At 40.1% G+C, this 22625-nt stretch overlaps 1 protein-coding gene across 2 annotated transcripts in view; it reads left to right on the top strand.

The window, feature by feature from the left end:
• The window catches only part of SATB2 (SATB homeobox 2), a 284827-nt gene that overhangs the window by 45917 nt on the left and 216285 nt on the right, over nt 1-22625 (top strand). For both annotated transcript variants that reach the window (XM_073551555.1, XM_073551556.1), the window contains exon 4: nt 17590-17748. In XM_073551555.1, the coding sequence (XP_073407656.1) occupies nt 17590-17748 (159 nt within the window). The remainder of the gene's footprint in view (nt 1-17589; nt 17749-22625) is intronic.

The following is a 22625-nucleotide window of genomic DNA, read 5'->3' as shown; positions in this document are numbered from 1 at the left end:
AGACATCAACAAACTGGAGCAAGTTCAGAAAAGAGCGACCAGAATGGTGACCGGTCTGCAAACCCTGTCTTATGAGGAAAGGTTGCAGGATTTGGGAATGTTTAGTTTGCAAAAGAGAAGACTGAGAGGAGACTTAATTGCTGTCTACAAATATCTAAAGGGCTGTCACATTGTAGAAGGATCAACTTTATTCTCATTTGCACAAGGAAAGACTAGAAGCAATGGGATGAAACTGAATGGGAAGAGACACAGATTAGATATTAGAAAAAACTTTTTGACAGTTAGAGTGATCAATGAGTGGAACAGGCTGCCACGAGAAGTGGTGAGTTCTCCTTCAATGGAAGTCTTCAAACAGAGGCTGGACAGACATCTGACTGGGATGATTTAGCGAATCCTGCTTTGAGCAGGGGGTTGGACCAGATGGCCCAGGAGGTCCCTTCCAACTCTACGATTCTATGATTCTCTATGATTCTAAACATACTTCCAGTGGCAAAACAATGACTAAACATGTTCTTATGTGTATTGGTATGGAGTGAGCTATCATTTTATTCAGCGTCAGTATTCTAGCAGCCAACTCGGATGTTGCCGGCAACGGTGCCCATAATTTTTGTCAAATGTAGCATTTTTTTTTGCACATAATTGAAGCTAAGCTATTTAATAAAACAAAGATGTCAGTAAAGCCAAATGTTTTTTGGGGGGTTAGCAACTGATAATTATTTTGTTACTGAGTTTTATTTTACCAGGAAAATACATGACTTGTAATGTAATGGGATAAATAGTGATATTCATTCATGGACTAGATTCTAAGAAATTTATTATCCCGATTTCCTGGATTAGATGGAAATGGCTAAACCTCAGTGTCTGTATAGTAACATGGGTTTTCTAGCTAGTTCAGAAAAGTATCAGTGTACATCGCACCAGAGCATCATAGAAAACAAGTGCCCATTGTTTTTTTTGACAGTCATCACCATGTCATCAATAAATTGGGTGGTCTGTATAGTCATTCTGCCATATGGTCATATAGCTGTGACTGTATCCTAAGCTCACTAAGTCACTTTATCCCAGGAAGATCTTATTTTTATGATTGGGACAGCTATTCTATGGCAGCTAGCGGGATGTACCAGTGTAGTTCCATTTGCTGGGTACATTTTAATAGCAAACATCTGTAAATTAGAAGATGGCGACCACCCACTGCAGAACTGAAAAGGCATTGTTTAGGATTGCTTGCTTCTTAATGTGCCCATGGAATGTGACTGGCACAAATCCAAACCATTGTTCTTTTTTTAAAAGACCTGTTGTGGCGGCTATGTTTATTCCTTATTATATGATAACATATTAGTGCATGTATCTTCTTTCAACAAACTCAACCAACTAAAGCAATTGCCTTCCAGAATACTATATTTTCACCTCGAATTAGATTTTTCTAGTAAGAAATATCCTTAATGCTATTATAATGTAGTATAATCACACTGATTATACAATTTTTCTTCTGATATTAATTTGCAAAAGCACTGTATAATTTAATTGTCTGCCTGTAAATGGTGATTGCTTGTATGTATGTCGCCAGTGATGAAAAGCACATGATACTTTGTGTTTGTACGCAGTAATGAAGTCAATTTGTAATAAAAGAGTGGTGGCAATGAATCTGTGTCATTCTCAATGTGTCATTGTTCTCAGATCTAGCAAAATTGTGAATCATTGTGTTACTTTGTGTCAAGAGCAAAAATTTCTATGCCATAATTTTTGGACCTCAAGTGTTGAGTCAATGTTCTGGCACCCCAAGTGTTAGTTTGTTAGTGTTCTGGCACCCCAAGTGTTAGTATGTTTAGAGTTCTAGCACCCCAAGTGTTAGTATGTTAGTGTTCTGGCTCCCCAAGTGTTAGTATGATAGTGTTCTGGCTCCCCAAGTGTTAGTATGTTAGTGTTCTGGCACCCCAAGTGTTAGTATGTTAGTGTTCTAGCACCCCAAGTGTTAGTATGCTAGTGTTCTGGCTCCCCAAGTGTTAGTATGTTAGTGTTCTGGCACCCCAAGTGTTAGTATGTTAGTGTTCTAGCACCCCAAGTGTTAGTATGCTAGTGTTCTGGCTCCCCAAGTGTTAGTATGTTAGTGTTCTAGCACCCCAAGTGTTAGTATGTTAGTGTTCTGGCACTCCAAGTGTTAGTATGTTGGTGTTCAGGCACCCCAAGTGTTAGTATGTTAGTGTTCTAGCTCCCCAAGTGTTAGTATGTTAGTGTTCTGACACCCCAAGTGTTAGTATGTTAGTGTTTTAGCACCCCAAGTGTTAGTATGTTAGTGTTCTAGCACCCCAAGTGTTAGTATGTTTAGTATTCTGGCACCCCAAGTGTTAGTATGTTAGTGTTCTAGCACCCTAATTGTTAGCATGTTTAGTGTTATAGCACCCCAAGTGTTAGTATGTTAGTGTTCTAGCACCCCAAGTGTTAGTATGTTAGTGTTCTGACACCCCAAGTGTTAGTATGTTAGTGTTCTAGCACTCCAAGTGTTAGTATGCTAGTGTTCTGGCACCCCAAGTGTTAGTATGTTATTGTTCTGGCACCCCAAGTGTTAGTATGTTAGTGTTCTGGCACCTCAAGTGTTAGTATGTTTAGTGTTCTGGCACCCCAAGTGTTAGTATGTTAGCGTTCTAGCATCCCAATTGTTAGTATGTTAGTGTTCTGGCACCCCAAGTGTTGGTATGTTAGCGTTCTAGCATCCCAATTGTTAGTATGTTAGTGTTCTAGCACCCAAGTGTTAGTATGTTAGTGTTCTAGCATCCCAGCGTGAGATGATTAAAAGCTTTGGACACTGCCGACATTGAGATACTATTTTTACATATGTTAGTAGTAGAGATGAGCAGATCAGGGTAAATTTGAATTCTCATGTTTGTGTATTTTACTGGGAAATTCATTTTGCAGCAAAGTTTTTCTTTGCTAATTGAATGTTCCCTATTATGCTCTGGGGTCTCTCTAGATCAGAGAGCATAATTAACGTAAGATGAAGAAAACAGAAAAAAAACACTTATGCCCACCTTACAGTTCTACTCTCTTGCCTTTCCACTCATCCCTGTCCCCGTCTGGTCCTTGGCATATCAACCTATCACTGGTGCCGAGCACTCTATCTACGAGCCTCTTCACGCTAGGCTGGGACTTTCAACTATGATGAGGCCCAGGGCATTTCTGCATGGAAGTTCAAGATGCCATGATGGCACGGCGTGCACCGTGACCTTGCATGTGCATGCCTAGAAATGTTATAGGCCCCATCAGAGTCATAAGTTCCGACGTATCATAAGGAGGCCTGGAAATTCAATGCTCGTGAGCTGTGATAAGATGCGCCAAAGGCTAGACTGTGGCCAGTGCAGAAGCAGTAAGGTGAGTATTTTCTTTATTTTTTAACCTTTCATGTGCCTGCCAGCCAACCCACATTTTGCGGAATCCACAAAGAAGCAAATTATAAACATTCTGCATTTTGGTGAATGTGGATTTTTGTAATATTCAAGTAGAACTCAATTCCACTTGAATATATTCTCTCATCTCTAATTAGAACTTACATTTAGGTAAAAATTGCACTAAGATTCAATCAGCAATCTTTATTCCTTTATTCATTTAAGACACCTGATATGCACTTTTCAGCCTGATCCAGGTTTCAGATTTTTCTTGTGGTAATGGTAATTGCTGTTATTGTGAACAGTTAAGCAAGTTGAAGGTGAAATGATCTCATTTTTAGAAAAGACTAATTACAAAGTTACTTAAAGAGGTTTTCCATTACTTTAGCATTGATAATCTATCTTTAGGATAAGTCATTAATGTTTGATCACCGACACATGTTTGATCTCCGACACCCGGCACCCCCAACAATCAGCTGTTATCAGCTGGCCAGAGGAGCTCACTTGCAGAGGTGTTCTGTCTTCTGATAGTGGCTGAGGCTTAGTATTACACATCCGCCTCCTATTCAAATGAATAGGAGGCGGATGTGTAGCACCCTGCGGAGGCCACTATCGGAAGACGGCCAGCTCCGCAAGTGGCCACTCAGGCCGACGGTTACCGCCGACACAGATAACAGCTGATTGGTGAAGGTGCCAGGTGTCGGACCGATACCGGACTGATCAGACATTGATGACCTATCCCGATGATAGGTCATCAATAGTAAAGTAGTGGACAACCTCTTTAAGGGCTCGCTCCCACTTGTGATGAAATCAGACAGGTGCAATCTGATAAAAAATCGTGTTGCACTCATCCCAATGTTACTCTATGGGGCAGCTCATATACGATTATTTTTTAATGCCGATTCGGCATGCAAAAATAATCGTAGCATGCCGCGATTGCATCCGAGAATCAGATCACCTGCACCCATACAAGTGTATGGGTGTGTGTGAAACATCGCACTGCACTCGGATATCAGTGCAGTGCGATTCCGGCGGAGGGCGGCAAATTAATTTCTCGATCTCCTTAGCACCTTTGCTCTGATTCTTGCATTCGAGAGGATCGGCGCACAGAGCAGTGACACTCTGCTCACACTCACAGCAGAGCTGCAGCCAAGTGTCATTTGCGTATCACATCCAGTGCTCTCACACCGGATGTCTTATGCTAGTACGACTCCGACCTTATTTTGCGATCAGGAAATTTATAAACGACGGAAAAGCATATTGATCAAAGGAACAATCGGTGAGGCACGGTTTTAAAATAAGCAAATATTTCTGTTTTTATGGCTATAATTTTGTTCCTTGCTTTTAGGATAGCATGTCTTTATTCTGTAATAAAAATATCAACTTTACTAAACAGAATATTTGTAGAAGGGGTCAAGAATAGAACACCATATTTATCCAAATATCATCTTTGAACAAGGTATAGAATAGCTAGATGCGCATTAGTTATATGTACAAACATATCCTACATGTCGTTTAAGCATGATGCAAATGGTGCATTTTGGAGTTATAGTCACTCTGTATGACGCCATGTGGTGCCTGTGAACCGCTCTGTGCTGCTGGAATGTTTCTGTAACATGGCATCCTATAGAACATGGATTCGGTGCTGTATGGGCTCATACATTTCTATGGGTGATGAATTGCAGATCGATACAACACAGTTCCCTAATACAGCTACGTGTATGAATCCTAAGGGTGTGTGCACACGTTGCGGATCCGCAGCGGATTTGGCCCTGCGGATCCGCAGCAGATTTCCATGCGGTGTACAGTACAATGTTATCCTATGGAAATCAAAAACCGCTGGCACATGCTGCGGGAAATTCTGAACGGAAACGCAGCGGTTTATTTTCCGCAGCATGTCAATTCTTTGTGCGGATTCCACAGCGTTTTTACACCTCTTCCATTATAGGAATTAGCAGGTGTAAAAACGCAGGCCAAATCTGCTAGAAATCCGCAGTAAATCTGCAGGTAAAACGCAGGTCATTTTGACCTGTGGATTCTGCAGATTCCACACAGAAAAATCCGCACACAAATCGGCATTGTGTGCACATACCCTAAGGGTATGTTCACATGGCTTTCTGTTGCACTGTTTTTTTCCAAATGAAAAGGGTTGACAGGAAAAATGCTGTGTACATTACACCCATTTTTTATGCAGTTTTTTAATGCATTCAAATGAATAGGTTAAGTAAAGGCAGCAAAAGCGCTGAAAGAATTGACATCCTGCAGTCTTTAAAAAATGCCCCATGCAGAAAAAAATGAATAAAGTTTTAGAAATCTCATTTATTTTTCTGCCACTGTAAAGTGCAAAAAAAAGCCACGTGTGAACCACCCCCAATAGTTCTGTTTGATTCCTTTTATGGCTGCTGTATACAAAGTGACTTTTGATTGATTCACATTGGATTATGCAAATATGATTTAGATTGTAGATTAAATTAGTTACAGAGTAGATCAAGCAAATGCATGGCTGTGTAATTGTACCACAAACATGACATTTAAGTTATAACTATGCGGCTTACTGCTTAGCAAATAGCCATAAACTAAAACTGACAAACTTACTCTGAAGGATTCTTACAAACCCATTATTCAGTCATTCAGGTCTTAGCTATATTAACAGAAATAAAAATGTAAAGTAAGCGACCTTGCTGTAGGCCTCAGGTTAGCTCATCTGCTTTGCCTACACCGGCCTGACGTCACACCTCGTCCTATAACTATTGTTGGATCAGCCCCTAGTTCCATGTGGAACTGATCTGGCAACTATATAATTTTGTGAGGCTGCAGCTGCAGTGGAAGATTCATTATAAACCTTAGTCCAGGTGAGAAAGGAATTGTAGTCTACAGATATTCAGTTTAACAAGAGCAATGGAAACATTTCCTGAGGGTTTCAGAAGGGAGAGAATGAATGATCATGTAACATAAATGTACTGTAAATTGTGGCTGATGTTATGGAAACATCAGAATATGTCATCAGTTACGGCAAATATTATGTGCAACATGGAAATACAAGTCTCTTCTAAATCTGATGTGATGATTGGGTGTTATACTAAGGACAATGAGAGACTGGCTTCTCTTCAGCTTTGTAGTATGTGCGTTACTTCTTCTTTTACGTTACTTATTGACTTACCAAGACATTCATTATATTCATAATATTAGGTCTAATATGTATAATAAAAGGAGGGTTCGGAACATAACCTAAAATCTATTTTTTTTTCCTCTAAATTAGACAAGTGGGTTTATTCATTAAATCTATGGCTCACGATACTTAATAACAAAAGGAAGAAGGTTTGGAGCACACCCTGTGCTGCAAGGAAATAGTCCCCAAAGTGCTTAGAATGTCCCACATAGTGCATTTACCACAACGCCCCTTCACTTTGGAAGGTATGAATGTAAGATCTCCATGAAGTGTAATCAAGGGGATCTAGAAGGAAGCTCTGTCCATACCCTAATGAACTCTGAGGAAACTTTCACCTTCTCTAAACTCTATCAGCAGTGCCAAGAGCAACTGCATGATGTCAGTTCCCATTATCCTCCTTGGTTCTTCTCACAGGCTAAGAGGGATCACTGTGGAATGGAATATCTCTATCGTTGGGAGTAATGCGCTTTATTCCAGATCTCATAGAAGTACTTTAGATATCCTTTAGTACTGTAGGTGTGAAGGATTCATTACATTTTACATATTCTTTTAAAGTGTTTTTTTTCCTGGTGCAAATGACTTTTATTGCTACAAAGTCTTTTTTTTGCATTCGTAGCAGTAGATGCAGCTCAAATTTGCATTAGGACTTTTTCACATGTGCTGTACATATTTTTCCTGGACCCATAGACTTTTATTGGCCCTTTTCATCCGTGCTACCAGATAAAAAACTGAACATGATTCCGTGTGTTTTGCATGGACACACAGTCAGTGAAAAATATGGATATGTGAACAGCAGCATAGCTCATAATGTATCTTTGAAAAAATTTGGGTACAATGCAAACATGCAACACAGACGTGCGGATGAGGCCTTCAAAGAGTATGCCGGCCCTGTTCACCACTGGCCACATGACTCAGCCAGGAGGAGTTAGACGAAGTGGCGATTTGCACATGCGCCCTGCTACTCCATTCTCTATAAGTAGTTGCAAGGGACTTGTAAAACTGCTTGAAGCTATGCGTCTCTCAAAAAAATCAGGATAGAATGGGAGCAATGATCTGTCCAGTGGATACTTGATACTGATAGTTTGATTGTTCACCCAAAATAGTCTAAATCAGAAGAGTAAATTGGCAAAGGCTTTCACGGGCAAGATAAAAAATGCTATCGGACAGCAACCATATCAACCTGTCACCGGACTCTCACGCTACCAGGAAGAACTGTGCTAGTTTCTTGCTTATACAGCAAGCAACGAAAGCAACAATGTATTGCAAAACAAATTTTTACATGTTCCTGCACATGTAGACACAGGTAGAAGCGGCCCCTGAGCAAGAACAATACATGGGCCCTATCCAGTTCAATACTTCATCATAATGCACAATTCCACCTGCTTTGGAGGTGGCAGTGGCCCTGTTACCACTCGGGCACCTGTTCGGCTGAACAGATGGCACCAATGGTACGGAAGCTCCTGGCCAAGAGGCTGCAGCATGAAGAGCCTGAAGATTTGTTCACTACTAGTTTATGTAGGGGAAAAAACAAAGTGCACAGGACTTTTACATGTGCAGTAAATGTAAAAGTCCTTTCTGTTCTGTCAAACAAATTTCATTCGTTTGGATGTATATATCCCCTTATTAAACTGATCAATATTTGTATAAACTTTGTTTATACCCTGATTTTGCTTTTTTTAAAAAAAATTTTGCAAGATAAAACTCTACCTGTGCATATACACCATTGTAATCACATAGACTAGAACAAATTAGGTTATGATCGGAGAAAATATAGCTAATCCTGATGATCTGTTGCTTGGCCCCACATAGCAGACCAGGCATATTCAGGCCAACCTTCATTCACTGAGGTCAGGAAACTGCGATTTATATTCAACTACCTTACATGCAATGATGAGATCAAATCGATATTGATAATAGTTACTAGTTATTATGTGAAACAATGTGACACATATCTCTCTGGTGTTCAATAGCAGTGAGTATGCTCAGGCATTTACAAACCGCTGGTGGCAAATAGCAAAATTAGCCAATTCCAGAGAAGTGAGTGAGATGATAATAAAGTAATTGCCTCCCCCTGTCTTAAAGCCTTGCACAAGGTCATTATTCACGTTTCCTTTGCAGATTGAAAAATGCAATGAGCCTGCAGAACAACGAATGAGAACTTTGCTCGGGCTTTGTCTAGTGATCAGATACTATAGCTGTTTAATTAGATGGAGGATCCTGGCTATTGGGATTTTTCCTCTAATTCTTAAAAAAAAATCACTATTAACTAGAGTTGAGCGAAACAGGTCGGTCAGATTCAAAAGTCAAGCATCAAAGTTGGGTTTTGCTGAATGCTTGCACATGACTTTTTTCAGCCAATGAGAGAAGCGTAGCGGCAGCATAGCTGGAGTGGGAGTGGGAGAGAGAGAGAGAAGGAGAGGGAGAGAGAGAAGAGAGAGAGAGAGAGAGATTTTGCCGCCTCTGGGGTTAAAATTCATGCCAGGTGTGTTAGGCCTCTTTCACACTTCAGTTTTTTGCATCAGTTATAATCCGCCAAAAAGGCAGACAAGCGGATCCGTTCTCAACTGATGTGAACGGATGGCACAGGATCCGTTTTCAGACGGATCCTGAAAATGACGAAATTTAAAGGAATCGCTGGCTGGGAAGGAGAGAGAGAGAGAGAGCGCGAGAGAGAGAATTTTTATTTTTTTTTCTTCTTCTCCGGCACCCAGACAGAATTTGGGGTTAATCAGTGTCTGGAGGATCCGCCGGAGAAAAAAACGTTGCAAGCTCCGTTTGGAAATCTTTGAGGATGTTGACGGACGCTAGCATCGTGGTGGATCCTCACAAAAACGGATGCAACGGACGGCAATCAGTCAGGATCCGCCAATAATGAAAGTCAATGGGGAAAAAAACGGATCCGCAAAGAAAAATGGCGGATCCGTTTTTTTTCAAAATTGGCGGATCTTGACTGATTGTCAAAAACGGAAGTGTGAAAGAGGCCTTAACAGTCCTCCACTCACTGCCGACTTTTCTCCCCATTGACTTGCATTGGGTTTCGTGTTTCCCGACTTTTCCCTATAGTCGGACGATTTCGTTTACTCGACTATAGAGAAAGTCGGGTTTCATGAAACCCGACTCAACCCTAAAAAAGGCAAAGTCGCTCATCTCTACTATTAACCATTTAATCACCCTGGCCAGTATCAGTCACCCTGTTTTCATTACGGAGGATATCGGTGACAAAAAAAAACCAATAAGAAGTAACAAAATACCATACATTTTATGTGCACCTGTGTCATTTATTGCAGCATGCATTGCACCAAATGTGCCTAATATTATTATTTTTGGCAATATTTTTTTTTTTCAGATCACAATCTTTTTTAAAAAAGAATAGATATTTTGTAATTTTTACATTGGCCACTTTTCAGAAGTTTCATCAAAGGCAGGAATACATTGTCAGCCAACTCCACAGCTGATAACTAGTGATGAGCACACGTGTTGGTTACTCGAGTTTGCCTAGGGTGCTCAGGCATGCACCGAATATCATTGGTGCCCGGCGGGGTGACATGTTCGAGTCCTCAAGCCTGCATTGTTTTGCAGCTGTTAAGACAGCCACAAAACATACCATAATTGCCTGATATACACGGGCAATCTCTTGTTTTGTGGATGTCTAACAGCTGCAAAACATGCGTGCGACGGGACTCAAACTTGTCACTTAAGCACCCACAATACTCGGTGCGTACCCGAACACCCGATGCACTTGCTCTAATCACTACTGATAACACATTCAGAAAAGGTTGAAAACAACCCCACTGGCCAGTGTAAAAATCTGCAAAATTTCTATTTTTAAACACAGATTGTGATATAAAAAATTACCATAAAAGCCTGATTTAAATAGTAGGTTGTTTTCCGATTACATTACCTTTAAATTTTTGACTTACATTTATCCGAACTGGCTTGAAAATTTCAGGACTAAGAGTGGTTATGCTCAAAACGCGTAGACCTGTTTTCTTTTATTTTCTTTATATATTTTGATTTTTAATTTTTCCCTTTTTTAAACTATGTTGCTAAAATATAATGTTTTAATATACGTATTTCCTTTCCTGTGGATACTGGATTTTTCCATTTTGCTGCAACACTTTTTTGCTGCTTGCTTAAAATGTTACATCTCACAGGTCTGTCTTAGTCGTCATCCAGACACGAGCTTTTTTTCTCGTAGGTAAAAAAGAATGGACCGATTTTCATCAGTATTTGTTCGGTACGTAACTTTTTACCATTAGTGTTTTTTTCATTTGCCCAAGAAAAAAAGCACTTGTGTCTGCTGTTCATGATTTCCATGGAACAATAGACTTATAAGGGTGATTTTGGTCCTTGACTTGAATAAATAACATACATGTCTATGAAAAATGGTCCACAAAAAAACACCGACAAGTGAACAGCACCATAGACTATAATTGGCATGATTTCTAGCAGTGACTATGGATAGCGAATATACGTAAAAAATCGATATCTGGATGTAGCCATAAGCCAATGTATGCCCTGAACTACATCCTCTTGGATAGGCAAAAAAAGAAAGTGGCGAGCGCAGCCCAAAATGTAATTTTTTGGAGTGAAAAAAAATGTATAAAACATACAGTGCAACCAAGGCCATTTATGCATATGGTCCAATGTACTTTTTCCACTGGTAAGAATAATGCTCCTATCACCTTCAATACCTTAGATCACTGCTTGGAGACTAAATTTAATGGATAGCATATTAATATCTCAACATGTTTTGCACTTTATTATTTATACTTATTATTATATTGTCATGGAGAGTAAATTTAATCAGTTTAATAACAGTACATTACGGACTTCCTCTTTTTTGTCATATTAACAATTAATGTTTTCTCTAGGGACATAGCTGCTATGAACCCAATGTTTATTAGCTGCATGTGAATTTTTTCTATGAATTTTGGGTGACTCTAAATTCTTACAACACTTGGTCTGTATGTTTTGCAGAATACATACAGCATACCGAGGTGTATTTTTTTCTATATGCAATTGTGGCCAAAAGTTTTGAAACTGACAGTAATTTTGGATTTCACAAAGTTTGCTGCTTCAGTTTATATTTGCATTAGCTGTAGATAGTTATGAAGTGTGATCAGATAAATTGCAAGGCCATTACTTGCAATGAAAACTAACTTAATCACAAAAAAAATCATCATTTTCCACTGATTTTCATTCCTACCACAATCTTCTTACATAATTTCTGTGATCTTCTCATTACTTCACGGAAAGTGTTAACAAGGACAAGGCATCTGATATCTGACTCCGTCATGCAGATTGAAATATAATAGCAGACTAGTTGCTTAAAAGATGGCTGATACTTGCAATCTATTAACCATGTTTTCTTCCAAGGAAACACTTGTAGTCATCATTGCTTTGCATAAAAAGGGATTTTCAGGGAAGGACATTGCTGCTTCAAAGATTGCCCCTAAATTAATAATTTATTAAATCATTAAGAACTTCAAAGAGAAAGGTTCATTTGATGTAAAGAAGACTTCAGGGTACACAAGAAAGTCCAGCAAGCGCCAAGGCCAATTCTTAAAGTGGGTTCAGCTACAAAATCATTTTAAGACCAGTGCAGAGCTTGCTCAGGAATGGCAGCAGGCAGATATGAGTGCATCTTCACGCAAAGTGGATCAAAGGCTGTTGGAGATTAGCCTGGTGCCAAGAAGGGCAACAAAGAAGCTAATTCTCCAAGAAAAACGTCAAGAAAGGACTGACATTCTGAAAGTAGTACAGGGATGGAATTGCTGGGAACTGTGATAAAGTTATTTGCTACAATAATTTCTTCAGACAGTTTGGGATATCTGGAAGAATGATTGTCTAAAGAAGAAGATGTAAGCCTCATCATGAGTCCTGTATCATGCCAGTAGTAAAGCAGCCTCAGACCATTCATATGTTGGGTTGCTTTTTATCTAAGTGAGTGGGATAACTCATTATTTTGCTGTATATCACTGCCATGAATAATGAATGGGGTCTAAAGGCCCCTTTACATTTAGCGATGCACCAGCGATCCCGACCACGATACGACCCGGTCGGGATCGCTGGTGCATCGCTAAATGCAGCAGCGATACAGCGGTCATTACTTACCTTTCAGACGAGGCGATCCTGACGTCCTCCCATCCGCGTCCACGCGTCGCTCGTCGGTGCCAGCAGGAAGCCCAGCAGGAAGCGCCCGACGAGAAATGGAGCTGCGCGATTTCACGCGATCAGTGACAGACAGCGGGGGAGCCGGTCTGAAGTAAGTATCACACATAGCGATATCGCTAGCGATATCGCTGCTGCATCACCAAATCGGTGATGCTTTAGCGATATTGCTAGCGATATTGCTATGTGTAAAACACCCTTAAACATCATTTAAGAGCAACTTCTTCCAACAATTCAAAAGCAATTAGGCGATGAACAATGCTTAATTCAGCAAGAGAGAGAGAACCATGTCACAAGATAAAAGTGATAACATAGTGGCACAGTGAACAAAATATATACATTTGGGGTTTATGGCCAAGAAACTCCCCGTATCTCAATGACATTGTTAACCCGTGGTCAATCCTCACAAAGTGGATGAACATACAAGGACACAGAAATTCTAATAAACTTCAAGCACTGATTAGGCATGAATTGGTTGTCATTAGTCAGGATTTGGCCCAGAATATGAAGTATACCAGGGTGAATTTCAGAAATTTTAAATATAAGGCTCAATACTGTAAACAGTGAGTCTTTGCATCAATGTGATGTATTTATCAGTAAAAGTTAAAAAAATGTGAAATGCCTATAATTGTACTTCGATAACCATAAAAAATTGGAGTAAAGGTTCTTAAGCAGCAAACGTAAAAAGCAAAATTTGTATCAGTCTCAAAATTTTTGGCCACGACTGCACTTTTCAATACAACTGAGGCTGTAGGATCCATACAAATCCCAACCATATATAGATCAAAAATATTCTCTGGCACAATTCCCTAATATGACACATATGCCATAAAGTGGTAAGATATTCTGATGTAGAAAATTTCAACTCAACACCTAACCTGATGTATCCAATAGCTTACAATTTCTTGTATCATGGTTGTGTGCTAGCTTGTGTGTAGTGTGTACATTTACTCATTAACATATATTATCATATACATTGGAGGCATTTTGGGCCTATATGCCAACTGTACATATCAAATTGGATATGAATTTCTTCTAAATGTTCATAAACTATAACATTTTACAAAATATGAGTTCAAGAAGTAATGTTGGCATTTTATTATTTACTGTATACATATCATGTGTACACTATTTGTGTTGTCTCCTAATAAGGGACCAGTTCAAAACAGTACAAAAATAACCAAAACAACTACACTTAATGACCAATTAATTCAACTGAATCACAACCATTTATCTTATTTTTGCTCCGCTGTTCAGTATCTTTTAAATTTTTTTCCTTATAATTTTTAATAATTGTCTATTCACATTAGTACAAAGATATCACCTCTTAAAGGAATGGAAATAAATTTGAAAAGCACAATCAGGTCTTCTTTTACTCCCAAAAATAACACCCTTCTTGTTCATGAATTTGGATTGGCAGCTCGACTATTTTTTTCTCTAGTGTCATACAACCTTTTGAAGGTATAAAAGGAGATATCACGAGTGAGAGTGAGCTCTTCAAAATTGCTTTAATTGTGCTATGAATAGAAAGTGTCCCTTTGACCATAATCATTTTCCCACTCACTATTTCCAAATTCGATAGAGTTGGTTATATCACCTAAATTAAAGTGGTGGCACTAATACCACCCTACGTCTTTAGTTATTCCCAGCGCCATTCCTGACCCAATGTGTATTCTTGTGACTGCACTTCGGACTGATCGGAAGTCAGAGGTAACGGTCACAACCTCTCAGTGTAAGTTCTGGCCTCGTTATGGCTCTCATAGACTTACATTGAGTGCTGACTTCCGACTTGCCCAGCAAACAGTGGAGTAATCCGGCAAGTCTTGCCTGAAGATGAAGACTGGAGCAGTGCCGAGAACAAATGAAGACGGTAGCTGGTGAGTATAATACTAGGAACATAGAACTTACATTAGTGGCACCACTCCAGCACTGAAATATATATAAAATTCTGGAGTGGCACGTTAAGCTTGAATTTGACTTCTAGATGTAGCACCAATTACTATGAGTTCGTGTTCACATGTTCAGTATTTGGTCAGTATTTTACCTCAGCATTTGTAAGCCAAAGCCAGGAGTGGACCAATCAGAGGAAAAGTATAATAGAAACACGTCACCACTTCTGTATTTATCACCCACTCCTGGTTTTGGCTTACAGACACTGAGGTAAAATACTGACCAAGTACTGAACGTGTGAATGTGGCCTGAAGGTGGTATTAGCACTATTATCTGATGATACATACACCTATCATTTGAGTGATTCTAGACATACTTGCTCTGAGTTACATAAATGAATAACCTGCAATAATTGTATTAATAGTCCTTGTCAGATAACACAGTGGACAGGGCTATTTGGCTAATGCACCTTATCAGAAGACATCACTGATTTTATGGGGCTTATGTGACAAAACTGAAAAAATATTTTCCACTGATCGATGACCTGCAATTATTCAAACATTGGCACATCAGGGACAATAGTAGCTTCTTTGTAAGGCCTACAGTTAACGCTTTTATAAATCCCTTTTGCCAATTAAGAGGGTCCTATGCCATTATCGCAATTTTGTTTTATTTGGTGTAGGAGTTTACTGTGCAGCCGGACACCAATTCTTTTTGAGCCACTTCAATTTTTTCTACTTTACCATGCCAAAATGGTCAACCGCATATATTAATTAGCTGTAGCTAGCCATATTATAAAAGTATATACAAGGATGAATGCTTATTTCTGTAATCCTCCTCTCTTAATTTAAATTGTATGCGTAATGAGTAGCCGAAATTAAGCATTTTTTCCCCTTTACATTTTAGGGCTTGCCATGAAAACCTCATATGTGTGTTGTTGGCCAGCAAACATGGCCACCATGAAAAAGAATAAAGTCAAATAAAACAAAGTAACTACAATGATGCCTTCATTGTTTAGGAACAAGGCAACATTATAGAGCTAATTCGGCTCTAAACCCATATTAAACATGATAGCTTCCTTAACTCCTTTGCTGCCAAAGGGGTCGGCGGCACATTGAAAGTCTTGCTGGCAGCCAAGTGGTTGTAACATCTATTTTTCAGCTAATGACTTTCCTGCAGATGAAAATAAAATGTCCATATAAAAAGATGATTTATTAGAAAAAGGCTGAGACATGGAGGAGACGCATTAATAGGATCCAGACATGGTCATGCAGAATCTTCCTATTTTCCTATGCTATGTATGAGAAATAAAATAAGCATTGCTTGCATATAAAAAATAAGGAGCCTTGACACGCATAGTCTGTGAGAACCGGGCTGATGTGAGGAAGAACAAGGAGGTGTAACAGGGGCTGTTAAATCCTGGAAAGTTTTATATAGCATGTATCTGGTCCCTTTTAACCTTCAGTCTTCTTTACATGTCCTTTTTAAGATGCTGGGTACGCAATGGCTTTTTTATCTGAAATTCTTCCAATTGATAAAGTAATAAACACTGAAGTTATTTTTTTTTCTTCGGAGGAAATTTACAGTATTAAAATTTGTGCAAAGAAAAAGTGAAGACGTCTCCTCTATCGATAAACGAGACTTTTCTTTGTAAAAAAGGGTTTCTGAAAAATAAGGACATGAATATGATTGATCAGTGTGGTCAGCTTCTTATTTTTTCCCCATTAATTCTAATTAAATTAAACAGAGGGCATTTTACTTCTGTTGTTTAAAGTCACATATCGCGGAATGCAAATGTCGTGGAGGAAAAGTCTTGGCCCCTATTCATAGCATGGAAAAACTATATTAAGGTACCGTCACATTTAGCGATGCACCAGCGATCCCGACCACGATACGACCCGGACAGGATTGCTGGTGCATCGCTAAATGGTCGCTAGTGAGCTGCCAAACATGCAGATCTCACCAGCGATGCAGCATCGGTCGGCGGTCGTTACTTACCTGTCAGACGCGGCGATGAAGACATCCTCCCACCCGCGTCCACGCGTCGTTCGTCGGTGCCAGCAGGAAGCGGCCGACGAGAAACGGCCCAGGACATTCTCGCAAGATCAGCAATAGACAGCGGGGGAGCTGGTTGGATGTAAGTATCACACATAGCGATATCACTAGCAATATCGCTGATGCGTCACAAAATCGGTGACGCTTAAGCGATATCGCTAGCGATCTCGCTTAGTGTGTTGGGGCCTTAAGTTGCTAAAGTTTTAGGGCATGCCCCTGGAGTTCACCATGATATAATGGGCAATTACCCCTTTACTTCCAGTCTCTAGCATTCCTATTTTATCCCAGCACAGTGGCTCATTGATTAGCATTATAATTTCGCAGTGCTAGTGTCTTGGATCTGAATCTGATCAAGGCCAACATCTGCATGGAGGAAGTGTGTTCTCACCGTGTTTCTGTGGGTTTCTTCCCAATATTATGGTCTCCTTCCACACTCCAAAGATGTACTGTTAAGGAATTTAGTTTGTGAACCCGTTGATAACAGTAAGTGATGAGCACTTCCACCCGTACAATCATATTGGTAGTAGGGTGCAGCACCTCTTCTGGTTCTCTTTTTAATGTGTGAAAGGCAGTCTTGTCCTACAAATTCTCTATATGGAAGTGATCCCTGAATCCCAACATCTACAGCATAATCAGGCTCATGGATACACTGTCTAACTGATAAACCAAATACATTTATAGGCAGAGCATTGTAATTAGTCCATCAATTGTTCAACATCCCTCAATCACATCTTAGGCATCTGCCTTTTTGTCTACCACTTCTCCCAGTTCTGCTCCTTTTAGAACGTCGTAGAAACTCCATCATGTATGAAAAAATTGCTAATGTACAGTATAAGCTTCCTAAGAAATATACTCTTGGTTTCTTGCCTTAGTTGTCCATCATTAAAGTATCTTATTTTAAGTATCTATTTCTCTTATCAGGACTTATGCTACCCGTTTTTTGTGTGGTGGAACAAATGGACAACCGGGAAGAACATTCAGAGTTTGTACTGGTTCGGAGAGATGTCCTTTTCAATCAATTGGTAGAGACGGCTCTTCTAGCTCTGGGATATTCTCACTCATCTGCAGCTCAAGCACACGGTATGATAGCTCATTAATTTCTTTTATTAGTGTCTTCATGATGGTAAGATGACTATTCTTTCTGCAAGGACTGTAACTGTCAGTGATGATTAATATTTTATGCTGAAAAACTGGTTAGTGCACACACAGTATAAATAGCATACTTCCTTCTAAAAAAAGAATTACCCGTAAATACACATTTTTCAGTTGTCATTTTCTGTCATGTTGTTAGGAATTCTGTACAGTCATTGCTTTTTTGTACATCTCAAATTGTAACCCAGATTTCCCAGAGAACTGAATTACAATTTGACTAGTATTTCAAACTCGGTATTGATAGATCACTAGTCAGTTAAGGGCCTGTCACACTAAGTGATATCGCTAGCAATATCGCTATAACATCACTGGTTTTTGTGACGTTATAGCGATATTGCTAGCGATATCGCTATGTCTGATACCTCCGACCGGCTCCCCCGCTGGTTATCGCTGATCGAGCGAGAACGTCCTGGCCCGTTTCTCGTCGTCAGCTTCCTGCTGGGCTTCCTGTGGCGTCGACGAGCGACACGTGGACGCGGGCGGGAGGACGTCAGGATCGTCTCGTCTGACAGGTTAGTAGTGACCCCCGACCCCTGCTATGTCGCTGTTGAGATCTGCCTGTGTGGAAGCTCACTAGCGACCACTTAGCGATGCACCAGCGATCCTGACCGCGTCATATTGCTGGTCAGGATCGCTGGTGCATCGCTAAGTGTGACAGTACCTTTACACTAGTCAAGAGTCTGGGACAATGCCTATAAAACTGTAACTACATCTATTTCTATCAAACCAGGGGCAGATGAAGACAGAAGAGCGTCACTATGCAAGAACAGTGCAAGAGGCCTTTGTATTTCACTTATTCATAATTAGTCTCCCCTTTATGTGACTGTGAGCAAAGCTGCTTGCTGCTTTGGAGGTGGGCACTTTAGCTTTGAGGCCCTTGTGAGACTCCATAGGTTGCACCATTGATATGTCTGTTACAGTGGCCACTTGGGCGCCTTGTTTGCGTCACCCCACTCACCATGTGTTTGCTCTGTTCCAGCCAGTACCTGACCATTGTTTTTGCTACCTTGTGCTTCTCATCTAGCTCTGCTGTTTATGAGTGATAGAGGGGCCCTGCTGAACTCTGCAGTAATCTTTATCATTCTGTCCTGCAGAGATCTGCCTCACAGGCCTATTACTTGCCAGCAGGTGACTCCACCCTCTATTCCTCACCTGAACTCAGGTCCTAGTAGGTCATTCACTAGCTTCCTCTATTGGCATATTCCTGTCTTGTTTCACCTGTTATCAACCCGACTTGCCTTCTCGTTGATCCTGACCTGTCTGCTCCTGACCTCGGCTACGAATTCTGAACCTGTGCTGCCTGCCACAACCTTGGACCGTCTGACTATGCTTCTGTCTCGCCCACCTGTACCCCGTGCCCATGTCTCTGACCCTCCGGTCAGCGGCTGCAGTCCAGGGGACTGCTCTGGAGTGATATCTGGTGTCAACTGGCGGCCCAGCCTATCCTCACCATTAAAGACTCTAGTGATTACCTGGTAGACACTTAGCCAGGGTGGCCGGTCGCTAGTCAGTGTCACACACAGCGATCTCGCTGGTGAGATCGCTGTTGCGTCACAAAACTATGTGTGACGGGGGCTTTAGAGAGCCCTGATGATCAATCCCACTGATTGTAAAGGCCAGATCATGTTTTTACAATGTAAACGTGTGGAAGGATAAAGAATGGAAAAAGCGCTTTTATGTTTTGTGTTTCTGAAATGGTCATCTTGGTGTGAGCTTTCTTAATGAGGAGTCAAATAAGTTTTTTCCAACTCCATTTAATTGTAGAATTGTGCCTCTAGGTCTTGTCGTGTTGTCTAGGTTAAATATTATAATACATGGCCACGTCCCCAGTCTTTTTTTTTTGGTTCAACTCATCTGCTTTGTGGGAAATGATTTTTCTGTGTTTTATGATTATTTCCATCCTGGAAGTAAACAACATTATGGTAAATATTGCATAGTTTTAATTTTACAATTGTGGCATTCTTTAAGTTATTAAGATGACTTTTCTAATAGTTTTTGACCTGCGCACCATCAATGAGTGCCCAGTTTAGTCCTCCAGGCCGGCCAGTGCTGGGCTATAAAGCAGTTTATTATTGTGTAAGGTAATATTTTCCTTTGGATTGTGTCATATGAACATGGTTAGCAGCTCCAAATAAGAGTGAGTCACACACCACACTTCCAATGGGGCCTTTGTCCTCTTCAATTACACATGAATGTAAATCTAATTGTATTTATGGTTGGACTTCTCATTGCTTTGCTGTTTAATCTAATATTGGAATAACATCTTTATGTTGCAGACCTTGGAGGCAGAGTTTTATGGTTGGTCTTCGGTATTCTGTGAGCAAAAAATATGCGGGGAAAAAGAATGCATCGAGCTCTAATTAAAGTCTTTAAATAAAGTCATCGTTACAATGAGCAGAACATTACAGAAGGGGACGGGTACAGGTTGCGTGTCCTTGTAGCAGTTATTGTGGTAAAATTAAGATATGGCTTCCAACCAAACCAGACTAACTCTAACTACCTTACATACATGGATTTATGGGTTCCAGTTAGATTAGTTACATTATATGAATTGGACAAAAAAATACAATGCTCATTTCAGTTTATTGCTTTCTCAGAAGCTTGAAAAGTATGTAATTTAGTTACTGGGTTAAAATGCTTTAACATACTATATCAAATGGTATATTTTGCTTTGGCCATCAGTTGCAACTTCTGAATTTTTTTTCTATTTTTTTTTCCCACTCCAGTTGGAAAAGTAGCAGTGGCAGAATTCTCTATGATCATGACTTATTAAAATAATATCATTCTTAATGCAAAACAAAGCATATATGAAATCAAAGAAAAAGACAGATCCAGATGGTGTCAACTACATCCATCAACTTATGAAAAATATCAGTGAGTTTGTGTGGTCACTCTCCACTGCAATGAATGCAATTTAGTTAACACCAAGTCCTCTAACTTACTTGGCGCTATTTTTTTAAATTACTTTTAATTTCAGTGAAGTGTGACGCAGCTTCTACCAGTCCTTCTATATTGGCATCTGGACCAAAACAATCACATTAGGATTGGTAGTGTCCTATTTACAATTTGGCTAGAGAGGAAACATAAAGTGCAGTAGGGTCTTATCCAGCTTATACAGAACGGGAAAATATATGGTATGCTCACCTGGCGGGGTTGTGTGTGACACAAACACTAGTATTGAGAAGGTAGCAGCCATTGTAGCATCCACAGAATATGCTGTAGAGATACCAAAGAGAGTCGATTTGCCGTGTTCTGCTGGATTGTCAAAAATCAGCATCCAAGTCCAAGGATGGATAAAAGTGACATAGTTACATAGGTTGAAAAAAGACCTAGGACTATCAAGTTCAACCTTTCTCCACCAATTGTACATTTCGTCACTAATTTCACTATTACCCACAATTTTATGTGTAAAGTGGCTTATTGTCAATGGGTTTCAAAGTCAATCTGACTTCTTCTTTAGGACACCCACATGTAAACAGATAGAGATAAACATTAAAATGGGAACCGATAGAAATTGACGTTACATCGCCATGTATTTGAATACCAGTATGTTTAGCACCACCCTCTTCTAATTGGTGAACCATAAAGACTGCATGACAATTCATATTTTCTCTTGCACACTGCAAGACCCAAGGGTGGAGTTTGCTACCTTACCTTGTATTTAAATACCCAGATGAAGAATAATTAGTACCCCAACACTCCACACCGGGTGCACATGCCATGGTTTTCTCCACCTATGCTTTTCTATATGAAAAAGGAAAGTATGGCTATTGAGCAATATTTGCCTTAATGGGATGTGAAAGATAAAATGTCCCATTATTTTAATCAGATTTTTATGTTAAATTAATATTTTAAAAAGTTTTTGATTTTTTTTTTGTAATTTTCCATATCACTATGGAAATTACAAAGAAAATCAAGCAGACAAACAAAAAAAACCTAAACAAAAACAGAAATATCACATTTTTCACATTGTCCTTTAACCCCTTTCCGACATCAGGCGTAATAGTACGCCAATGTCAGACTCCCTCCCTTTGATGTGGGCTCCGGCCGTGAGCCGATATCTTTCCCGGGACATGTCAGCTGTTTTTAACAGCTGTGGCTGGAATCGCGATCTACCCGTGGCTATTTTACTAGTTAAATGCCACTGACAAACCCTGACAGCGGCATTTAACAAGCGCTCCGGGCAAGTGCACACTGGTGACCCTCATCACGTGATCCCAGGTCGCCGGTGTGTTGGCATGACAGCCGGAGATCTCCTGGAGACCTCTGGTTGTCAGTGTCGGCTTGCTGTGAGCGCCACCCAGTGGTCGGCGCTCATAGCAAGTGAGTAAATCTGCTATATAGAGGTGATCTAATAATTGCCTCTATGTAGCAGAGCCGATCGGGTTGTGGCAGCTTCTATTCTCCCATGGAGACTATTGAAGCATGCCACATATTTGGTATCGCCGAGTTCAGAATCACCCAATCTATCAATAAAAAAAAGGAATAACCTGATCGCTAAGTGTTGTAGCGAGAAAAAGTCAAAACTCCCAAATTACGTTTTTTTGGTCACCACAACATTGCATTAAAATGCAATAACAGGAGATCAAAAGATCGTATCTGCACCAAAATGGTATCACTAAAAATGTCAGCTCAGCACGCAAGAAATAAGCCCTCACCACACTCGAGATCATGAAAAATGGAGACGCTACAGGTACTGGCGCAATTTTTTTTTTCAACGAAGTTTGGAATTTTTTTTTACCACTTAGTTAAAAAAGAACCTAGACATGTTTGGTGTCTATGAACTCATAATGACCTGGAGAATC

This window comes from Dendrobates tinctorius, unplaced genomic scaffold (genome assembly GCF_039654945.1).
Source record: "Dendrobates tinctorius isolate UK_male_01 unplaced genomic scaffold, ASM3965494v1 ptg000177l, whole genome shotgun sequence".
NCBI lineage: Eukaryota > Metazoa > Chordata > Amphibia > Anura > Dendrobatidae > Dendrobates > Dendrobates tinctorius.
The sequence above is the reverse complement of the archived record's forward strand: the minus strand, read 5'-3'. Positions and strand labels throughout refer to the sequence as shown.